Raw genomic sequence first — 10,255 nt, forward strand, 5'->3', positions numbered from 1 at the left:
CTGATAAAGGTGGGTTGCCTTACTTAGCAACAAAAATAAAGGAAGCAAAAGACTTCATAGACTCAGTCGTAGAGCTGTGGAATGGTTTAGGTTGGAAGGGACCTTAGAGATCACCCAGTTCCAACTCCCCTGCCATGGGCAGGGACACCTCCCACCGGACCAGGTTGCTCAGAGCCCCATCCAACGTGGCCTTGTTGGAATCCAGTGCCAAAAACTGAAATCCAAAACCTTGGGTTGCAGGAGATTCAGCAGATACACTGTGCAACAGCTTAGACAGTTTCTTAACACTGCAGTGATTGTCCCTGTTTATTGTCATAATTGAAAACTGAAATGTTTTAGTCATATGAATTTTTGTCCAGTTATGCTCCAAGGGGTTGGACTTGGATGACCCTTATGGGTCCATTCCATCTCAAGATGTTCTGTGGTTCCATTGTACTGTTAATTGTCCCTTTTCCAATTCAGATCCAGTCCAGATGTGTTTGAATCCCGTATGGAAAAAAGAAGTGAAGTGAAAAAGCAGCCTGTGGGATATTCCAAACAAGGAGAATTTATCAGATGCATGGAAGAAAAGGCAAGGCCAATTTTCTTTGTAAATCACATACATTAAAGCTATAAAGTTATTTATATGGGCTCAGCATAATGTTACAAACTTGCAGTGCTCCAGTTCGTAGGAGCCCTGGAATTTCACTGTGTGGTGGCTAAAAGTATTGTTCTGTATTCCAGTGTATTATTTTGCTATATTTTAGACTGTAAATTCCCTGCTGATGTCTTGATTAAGTGTTTAATTAGTTCCAGATCAGTTTGACCAGATGGATTGACACAATCTTGCATTTATCATTTTTTAGTGAATGCAAAAAAACTGTGAAATAGTATTGGATCCAAAAATGCATAATAGTTTGCTTTTAACTGATCCTTTCTGACCTTGACATTCATAATTAACATTAAGTTATTTATTTCACTTAATCAGTCATTTATTTTATTAAAAACACACCGCAGCAGTCTTCAAATATCTTAAACTTGAACTCCCACTCAGGAGATTTTTGTAGCAGCCATGTTATGATTGGCAGGGAAGGCAAATAAATTATATTAAGGCATTAGCTATAAAACTAAAGAATGTTTTCTTGTAGGCAGAAGGCTTGGGCGCTAAGACGTCAAAGGGAGGATTCACAAAGGATAAGGTAAGAGAAACAAACCTAAGTGTTAGGAGGGGACATTGTGGCAAATCAAGGATGTAGATTAACTTGTATTGCCACAATCAGATCTTCAGCCAAGAGCTCTTTGACATAACTCTTGTGTTCCTTATGCTCCATTTGAGTGTAAGATTTCAATTTATTATTGGGATCGTGTTCAGTCTTAAAACTCCTGGCACTCTGGGTTTTTATTAACCTGTTTTTTATTAACCTGTCCTTTCTCTGGGACACCCTGGAAGTTCCTGCCAATTGGGAGACCTGTTCTGAACAGCAAATGGAAAGGGTTAAGCTGCTTTTACATCATGGAAATACATTTCCAATGATCAGCCAGCCCAGGGACAAGAGAATGGTTTTATTCTCTTTCACACTCTTGTGAAACGCACCTTCTGTGTAAATCTGCCAAAAAGCATCTGTTTGAGATGGCTGAAGGTAAAAGGATGCAGCTCCTCTTGCAGCCTCAGTAGAGCCCTGCACAACTGGAGCAAAGCTTGTGCTGTGTCCTGAAAAAATCTCTCCTGCCTCAATGTGTGAATCCACTTCATGGTGTGTTGCTGCTGATGTTTTACTAGTTTATTTGGCAATTAAGAGGACTAAGTCACACTGGAAGTTGAATTAAGTTCCTCTAGTTTGATTTTGTTCACTGTAGATGCATCCATTAATTCTGCATTCTTACATGATTCAGAGAACTGGCATCATGGCAAATTCTTTATGCTTTCTCTTGCAGACACTTGACTCAATTCTTAATGTTGAGATGGTGAAAGAAAAATCAGCAGAGGAGATAAAACAGGTGATGGATTTAAATGGATTTAAATGGAATAAGGTTTGCTTCACATCTGTGCTTACATGTAATCTACATGTAAGGATGGAAATTTTTACTTAGACTGAAAAATAAAACACAGCTGTGGATGTATGTTTATAAAAAGCATATTCACATGCATATCAATAGAAGAAGATAAAGTTTTATCCATCTAGCTAAATTATCCTAGGGTGTACCTACCTGATAAATAATACATCTATAATATATCTGGACTTGAGTCCAAAAAATCTGTCACTTGGGAGCCTGTGTACTCAAACTAGAGTTGGTTAGGGTAAGGAGGATCAGGGTGGGTCTATTTGTTTGAAGAGCAGTGTAAGTGAAATTATCCTCCCTAATACCTGCTTGGCTTTGTAGTGTATTCCATTTTATCTAGTTAAAAGCCACGTCTGTTGCATGTTTCTGATATGGCTTGGGTTAGATCTCATATTTTCTTTCCCCTGTTTCTGTTTCACTGACTAAAAATTTTGCTGACAATTCTCATGAGTTGTGTAGGACTGGGGAAGAGCAACTGAAAAAGTCCTGAACTCTGGACTTTTACCTGTGCTTGTTTGTTTATTAGGAACTATGAGTTTCTGTATAGGTATTGCCGTCCTGCTGTGGTGGAGAGAAAAGATTGTCAACGCAGAAGAGCATTATGCAAAGACTTGTCTTCTGTTGAAAATGTTTTCTATGTTCTTTATTAAAAAAAAAAACAAAACCAAACCACCAGCACCAAAAAAAACCACTTCTCAAACCCTCTGGAAATCATTAGTGTGATATTTGAGAATAATGTAAGAAGCACTTCTGAAGGCTAATACATCTTGAGCCACCTCTGAGCCCACTGATGATTTCTGTTACCTGGTTGAAATTTGTCATTTGGTACAAGTACTGTGCAACCTTTGGAGGAGTGTGTTGCCTTAGCAAGAAAGTCAGTCAGGCTTGAATGAAAAATGACTTCTCAAAGTGCTTACAAAGGTTAGTTGACATTCTAAAGCATTTAATATTACTTTTAGATTCTGGATTTTAACTGTATCTCATCATCTTGGTTTCCTACAGATTTGGAATCAGTATTTTTCTGCAAAAGATACAGTTTATGCTGTTATTCCCGTAAGTAGTTCCCCTGTAGTTTTGCATTTGAAAAGCCAGCATGCAAAGCTTTCCTTTCCAACTGTGGTTCTGTTGCTTTTAAAAGCAGTCATTGAAGGAAAATGAGGTTTCAAGAACAAACTTTCTTTCTGGGCTGAGTAATCTTACCGCCCCAAACAAAGTCTTTTGTTTCCAAAAATGCATATCCCTTTTTTTTTGTCATTTGGAGGAGTCTCAATACATCAAGTACTTTTTTCTGCATACCTGGCTTGAATTTCCAGGCATTATTTTATTATGAGCATCCAGTACTCTTCACAGGGCCCTCGTGTCTATATAGGGAGCATTTGTATTTTTAGAGTTACTTATTTTTTTCTCAGAGTTGCTTGTTCCTTTCCCCTCTTCCCTGCAGCACAAACAGCTGACTCAAGGTTAATATGGCAGTTCTAGAGCCCTTGGCTGGTAACTTGCACGTGGATAATCACGTGTGGCTTTCTTTCATACATTCACAATTATTGGCAGCACTGTCTTTCGTTGAGATTGCATGGTGTTTCCTGTGATAAGATCATATTTCTTATTCTTGATAACTTTACCAGATGTTAATTGGTCTTAGCCTGTGTTAGGCTGAAGGAGGGTTTTTTTTTTTCCGCTTTTGGGATTTCTTTTTATTCTTTTCTTCAGAGTCATTCTGTGATCGCCATCTCTTAAATCTGCCTTTTCACAGCTGTGCACAAACTGTGTGTTCCCTGAGTTCTTGAAACCTCATTTAGATCTGGGCTCTGATTTGCAATTGTATTTGGCCCTTTGAGCTGCAACTGCGGTCAGTGGGAGGCTGTATCCTAAATGTATGATGTGCTGTATGCTCTGAAAATGGCAGTGTGGGATTTGAAGACAAGCAGCTCTGGGTTTCAGTTTTCCCAACGTGTGGATGTTGTGAAAATAGTTTGACTTGCCCATTTACTGTAGCAGAGGGCCAAAGCCAGGGATTCCAGTTAAGATGATGTAGGTCTTTCATTAGTGGGGCTGGGGCTGGCACTGTTCTTTGGTGCACTGTTTTAAGAGAAGCTTGCAAACTTTTTAAGGCTTCAATGCAAACCAGATCCCAGACACATTAGGAAGCAGTTCATGGTGTCATGGGGGGAAAAAAAAACCCCTTTGTCTTTTGCCAGAAGCTTTTTGTTGGCTGGAGGAAAGGCCTTTCATAATTTCTCCAGTGCTTCGAAGTACACACAGAGGAATTGCTTGTTGATGAATGGCATATGTTTTCTTTCCTGAGCACCTTAGAGCAGGTATTAATATATGGTGCTGGGAAGCAAAAGATTTGGGGGAACACAGAGAACACATGAATGAGACTGCCAGGTTTCATCAGGGCTGACCAAACATGCTTGTGGTTTTAATATAAAAAAGAACTAAGTGTATTATTTGAGTGAATATCTTGGCTGCATTTTCATACTGAAGAACAGATGACTTGTGATGTAAAATCCACAACTCGGATGTGCTGGGATATGTTGTCTTGCTCAGCTGTTGACACTATGTGATGCAGTGGAGCAATTACTGAGAGAGGATGTAATGTAAGCCTGAGGCATGGGGCCCCTACCTCCAAGGAATAAAGCCTTGGATCCAAGGAGTTTGCTGCTGCATCTTAGGGACAGCATTGTGAAAATGGGATGCCAATGACATTTAGGTAACTAAGAACCAAATACAGTTTTCCGTGCGCTCATCGTTAGCTGTTCCCACAGTGTGGGACCTCCTCCAGATGGAAGTTGTACCCTGCAGAGGCTAATGAGGTGATTTTGAACAACTCTGCATCCACGTTTGTGTTGTGAAAATTGAATTTCTCTTTCTCCTTCCCCAAAGGCAGAGAAGTTTGATTTAATGTGGAAGAGAGCCCAGAAATGTCCATCGGTACGTATGGCAGCGACTCGCAGTGCGTGGTTGTGTAGCTGCAATGTGGTGCTTCTCCTCTCCAAAGCCAAAGTCATGAACTTTTGACCCTCACGTATTCTGATACTTACTGTATCAGTGCAATTAGTAAAACCCAGGTGTTCAAATACTTGTCTTAGTGTTCAGATAAAGCAATGGCCATTCATATGTATTAAACAGTTTGATCTAGATAGAAGAGATGTAGGGTTGAGGAAATGGGAGCACAGAATCTCCCAGGGAATGGAGACTTTACTGGGTTGATGGATTAGCCCCATATATTTCACTTGCCAAGAGCAAGATCAAATATATCTGGCTTCCCGAGCTACTTGGAGATTGGAAAGTTATTTATAGCCTTAAGTGCATTTCTGTACAGTGCACTGGCATTTAGTCAGGTAACCTGCATGTTTTTCTGCTCCCATGTTGTCCTTTCCCTTGGTGTGGGAAAATGAGCAAGTCTGTAGCCTATGGAGCCCAACAGGCTGTGAATCTCCAGAGGGAACATGCTTGCTGCCTGTTCTGGAACAGCTGGTGAAATTACAGGGTTAAATACTCTGAATGTTCGTTACCTTCCGTTTGACCATTTCTGGTGTTAATTTTCTAGGCAGGAACAAAAAGGTCAGAGTTTGAATGTTCTCCACTGTCCTTTCCTTTCCTTTGTGTGTCTCATAAAATACTGTTAAAAATATGTGCCAACATCTTTGCTAATGAAATAACACCGATAAGGTAATTCTGGTTCATTGTCTGCTTTGAAGTTTGGTTCTTGTTGTCCCCCCTCCTGGTGGGGCAAAGAAACCCTTTTTTCTGTTGTGGTTCTCTCCCTAAAACATTAATACTGGAGGCCAGTGTGACACAGTGTGTCATTTTGTTCTATGACAGGGAAAATTGGTTTGGTTTTTTATTTTATCATTTCTTTGCAGTTTCTCTATGCTTTGCCAAGAAAAGAAGGTTATGAGTTCTTTGTGGGGCAATGGTCAGGAACAGAATTACATTTTACTTCCCTAATAAACGTTCAGGTGAGTGTTTGAAATAAAAAGTCCAGAATTGGCTTAAGATCCAGAAATATACAATATCAGCATATTGCAATACATGGTGTTTGCTAAATAGTTTAACCAACAGGTTATCTAGCTTAACTGGAAAAGAATTATCATGAAAAAAAATACCATTAGTTATGAGTTAATGAGTAAATTAATCAGAGGTAAATTAATGAAGTTATGAGTATTAAGAATGAGGCAGAAGTTCAGTAGTCTCAAAACAGAAGCAAGAGCCAAACTTTTTAGAACTGTTTGTACAAGCTGCTTAAAATAGCAGTAGATGCTGTAAGATGAAATATCTTTCTCAAAGTTGTGGGTTCTTTTAAATGCAAAATGGTCTTTAGTCAAGAAAAAAACCCCCGATCTAATTCTGCAAATCCCTTGTTTTCTGTTAATACCAGGAATAATGAACTTTTAATTTGAACTGACCCTTAAGCCCTGAAAACTGCCTCTGTGGCAGTTAATGCTCAAAGGTTTGTAATCAAGCACCCAAATCTGCAGTAGAGCTGAAGTTCTTTGTGGGATACTGACAGGTTTCTTTCTCTCCTTCAGACCCAAGGTGAAACAGCTCCAAGCCAGTTGGTCTTGTATCACTATCCCGAGCTGCAGAAGGAAAAAGGGATAGTACTGATGACAGCAGAAATGGACTCCAAGTTCTTGGTAAGAGAAGTCTGTTCACTGCCTGCTTTCATTTTATGCTGCAACTCCTCCTACAGTTTTGAACTAAAACCAAATTATAGTGAAGTCTTTGAAAGACCCTTTGCCAAAGAATGGTCTTGCTAAACTTTTTTAACCTAATCTGCTTAATGTTAGGGAAAGCTAGAAGGGAATCATCAGTCTTTGGTGATTTTAGCTCATGCATTCCTTTTTTTTTAATTTGGGTATTATAGTTTATTGTTGTAAAAAAGGAAAAAAAGCTTCTGTTTTTCACCTGTCAGCAAATTAAAACAGTGTTTTGAAGGTTAATACTATATTTGTCAAAGCAGGAGACCTCCAGAGCTGTGTGTTTGGTTTCTATGTGCCTGTGTTCTCTGTGTGGGTGCACAGTTAATTGCATATCTGTGCTAGCACAGGGCCTGGACTGATGACACTGGGGACTGTAGTGGTGGAACAAGATAACTAAAATATCCCACCTCTAACTGACCTACTTACACCTGTTCGGAAACGGTGAGCAGAGTCGTTGGTAATGCTTTTGCCCTGTTGTATCTCAGAGTAAACAATCAATCTTTGCAAGTAGGTCAGCTGTAAGAGGGGAAAGATGAGGACTTGGTGCATCTCCAGTGCCTTAGAGTGGGCAGGGATGAGAAAAGACATATTTGACCTCTGAGGCACACACACAGCAGGGGAGTGGTTAAAACACACAGTGCTAAAGTGTGTAAGTAGGTCAGGAACAAGAGGGAGGTGGTTTGCTGAGATTTGCTGAAGAAAGGTGGCTTGGAATTGAGCCATCTGATGTGTAGGACTGTGGCTTTTCAACTGCTGAAGTGTTTTTCAACGGGACACTTAAATCCCACCATGGATGGTAACCAGTCCTTTGTGTCCTTTGTTTTCACTCGCAGGTGGTGCACCAAGCCCAGTGCTTGGCCAACCAGGCACAGCTCTTCTATGCCACCGATCGTTCCGAGACCTACGAATTAGTGGAGACCTTCAACCACAGATCTAGTGAATTTAAATACATGTCAGTTATAGCAGAGCTTGAGCAAAGTGGACTTGGAAGGGAACTGAGACCTGGTCAGGTTTCTGACAAGTCGTAGAGCCTGAGCTGAGCTGCGGGTGAAGTGAGCCAGCAGCAGGCAGGAGGTGGTCCTGCATGGGGTGCTCCTGTCTTCTTTGTTTTGCAAATTGGATTTGGCTACAGAAGGGATCTGGAGACATCCTGGGAATGTGACAGTCAAGCCTGTCTGGCACTGATGCAAGATGAGGACTTGGGCCACTTGAATGACAGTAACTAACTGCCAGAATGGAGCCCTGTACTTCTGTGTAGCTTTATCAGAAAGAGCCATTTTCCCCATCCTGTAACTTCTGCTGCCTGCTGGATTTTTGAAATCTGAAATAAAGTGACAGAAAGGGAACTATGTAACGGGCTGTACTGACATCAGGAAAGAGATGACAACCAGTGTTTCTTCTCAGTAAATGCATTTTAAATGCCCTCCACCATTATAATTGCATGGTCCAGTGCTTTTTAATCTGTGTGGAATTTATACAAGCTTGTCCATCAAGAAGAAAGAATAGGAGCAATGGTGTAAAACAGATACCTCTTTGTTTCTTTGTGAGGTTTCTTACACAGATGTATACTGTGGTCTGAGTTTTTCTCAGGATTAAAAAACAGAGTGACTATATTTGTTCTGGGAATTTTGTGCTTCTTAATCGATATATTAATTGGATCCTGTTGCTATGTTTCTGTCTTTGAGCTGCTATTCCTGGGCAGTATGATGATAGGAACATGGGTTTATTTTTTGTATATTTTTAATAGGGTAGAGGAATTATGGCCTGTTTTACAGAGTTAACTTTTCCAAAACTGGCATCTAGTCAGCCAGCTCCACAAATGGTATTTGAAGGGGCAGAAAATAGCTCTTGTTCCCATTTCAGGAAAGGCACTCTCTGTAATAAAAGCAAGATGGACTGGAATAGTGACAGAGAGCCACCAACCATGAGCGACAGCTCATGAAAAAAATGTGTTAGCATGAATGTGTGGAGCTGCTTTAGCACAGCAGTGTTGGTAAGAGCTTGGCTTTACAGACTGTAGCAGGTTTGGGGTTTTAAACCTGCCTTCAGCAAAAGAATCCCAAACCATTCGTGCTTTGAGCTTTTCTTGTTTTCATTCCCATCAGAGGCAATCAGCATATCTGTGGACAAAGACATAGTGCAGCAGTGGGACATGCAGCCTGTGTGTGGGTTACCAGCACTGCACAGGGAGAGGAGTAAACACAGAACAGCCAGGAGCTTCCCAGGAGCAATGCTGAAATACTTCCCATGTCTGCATCAAATCCTGGCATTAGCTGGCCCGTAGTACTAATTATTATGTCCAGGCCACACTGCATCCTGTCAGCCTGCTGGGGCTGGCAAGCATTCCCTTCTTTGCCAAAGAAAAGGGGGCAAGAAAGGCATGCAGCTTGTCTCTCTGTTTTTTGGGCAGGGCTCGTGTCAGATTTTCTGTTACCCTTAGCCACGACCTGATAGGGAGGTGTGATTAGTTATAAAGGTTTCCTACACCATTTGCTAGTGTAGTTGTAGGATCCTGTTGCCGTAATACTCGTCGTCATTCTATCCTTTCTCAGCCCATTCTTTGGACTACATGACCTTTAAAAGGTCCCTTCCAACCCAAACCATTCTCTAATTCTCTGATGTGAACACTTCAGTTAAGCACTAAATGTAGACAGTGTGTTTTATTGTTGGGAGTTTATTTTAGCAATGACTTGTATACATTGGGTGTGAACGCCTGTGTCCATCCAGGGAATTATCAGATGTTTTTAGAAGAGGCATTGCAAGCTGCAGAGTGGACACAGACCCCCGGGGCTGGCTGTGGCTTTGTGCAAACCAGCAGCTGTGCCAGATTTAAGCCACTAAAAACTCACACAGAATTTGTAAGATTTGATGCACTTAGGATCTGTGTTGAGCCTAAGGGCTGGTGAAAAAATAACCCTCTCTGGTAGAGAAGGTAACTGTGGGAATCATGTGCCATACAGCCACTAGAGGGAAGGTTTGTCTCCTTATTCTAAGCTCTGGGCACACACACAGAGCTTGCCTGAGCCTGCTGCTCAGCTTTGTGAACTCTGAGTGAGTTTTGTGCTGAAAACCATGTGGATGGCCAGGCTGCTCCTGTATGGTCAATAACATGATGGGCTGCACTGAGTTAGGCCAGTGGTTCTGCTAGTCCAGTGTCCTCAATCCTACCTGAGCTGCCCTGGGGAGAGCAAACATCCTGCAATAATTTTCCAGGTTGCTTTACTGATTTCCAGTCATTCGTGGGCCAGGGTCTTCCGAAGCTGGATGCATCTTGTTTTTAGTAGCCCTCAAGTGGACATGTTCATGGAGGAGAAGCCCAACCCTCCTGGTGGCCCTGTGTAAAGTTCAGCCCCTCCATCATCTTGCAACAAGGACTCCATGGCTGAACCAGGTGCTGTAGGAGCCACCTCAGTGCTGGCTGTGGTCTGCCTCCAGCTGGAGGAGAGCCCAGGGCTAGGATGTGGCAGGAATTCCTGCTAGAAGCAGTGGAGCAAGTTTTGCAGCCA

At 41.5% G+C, this 10,255-nt stretch overlaps 1 protein-coding gene across 1 annotated transcript; it reads left to right on the forward strand.

The window, feature by feature from the left end:
* The first annotated feature begins 444 nt into the window (after positions 1-444).
* Positions 445-8,362, forward strand: ATPAF1 (ATP synthase mitochondrial F1 complex assembly factor 1). Its single transcript, XM_029959707.1, has 8 exons — positions 445-571; positions 1,128-1,178; positions 1,915-1,977; positions 3,043-3,093; positions 4,927-4,974; positions 5,910-6,005; positions 6,576-6,683; positions 7,583-8,362. The coding sequence occupies exons 1-8, from the start codon at positions 491-493 to the stop codon at positions 7,775-7,777; spliced, it is 693 nt and encodes a 230-aa protein (XP_029815567.1). The 5' UTR covers positions 445-490; the 3' UTR covers positions 7,778-8,362.
* The last annotated feature ends 1,893 nt before the right edge of the window (positions 8,363-10,255 follow it).

Source organism: Manacus vitellinus, unplaced genomic scaffold (genome assembly GCF_001715985.3).
Source record: "Manacus vitellinus isolate BGI_N305 unplaced genomic scaffold, ASM171598v3 scaffold_21_pilon, whole genome shotgun sequence".
Lineage (NCBI taxonomy): Eukaryota > Metazoa > Chordata > Aves > Passeriformes > Pipridae > Manacus > Manacus vitellinus.

What these genes read in the sequence shown, in the direction of transcription:
- ATPAF1 (XM_029959707.1), top strand. Translation starts at nt 491, where the DNA reads ATGGAAAAAAGAAGTGAAGTGAAAAAGCAGCCTGTGGGATATTCCAAA. An exon ending in TCAGATGCATGGAAGAAAAG is followed by an intron (nt 572 to 1,127) that starts GCAAGGCCAATT and finishes GTTTTCTTGTAG; the next exon opens with GCAGAAGGCTTGGGCGCTAA. An exon ending in GAGCCCAGAAATGTCCATCG is followed by an intron (nt 4,975 to 5,909) that starts GTACGTATGGCA and finishes ATTTCTTTGCAG; the next exon opens with TTTCTCTATGCTTTGCCAAG.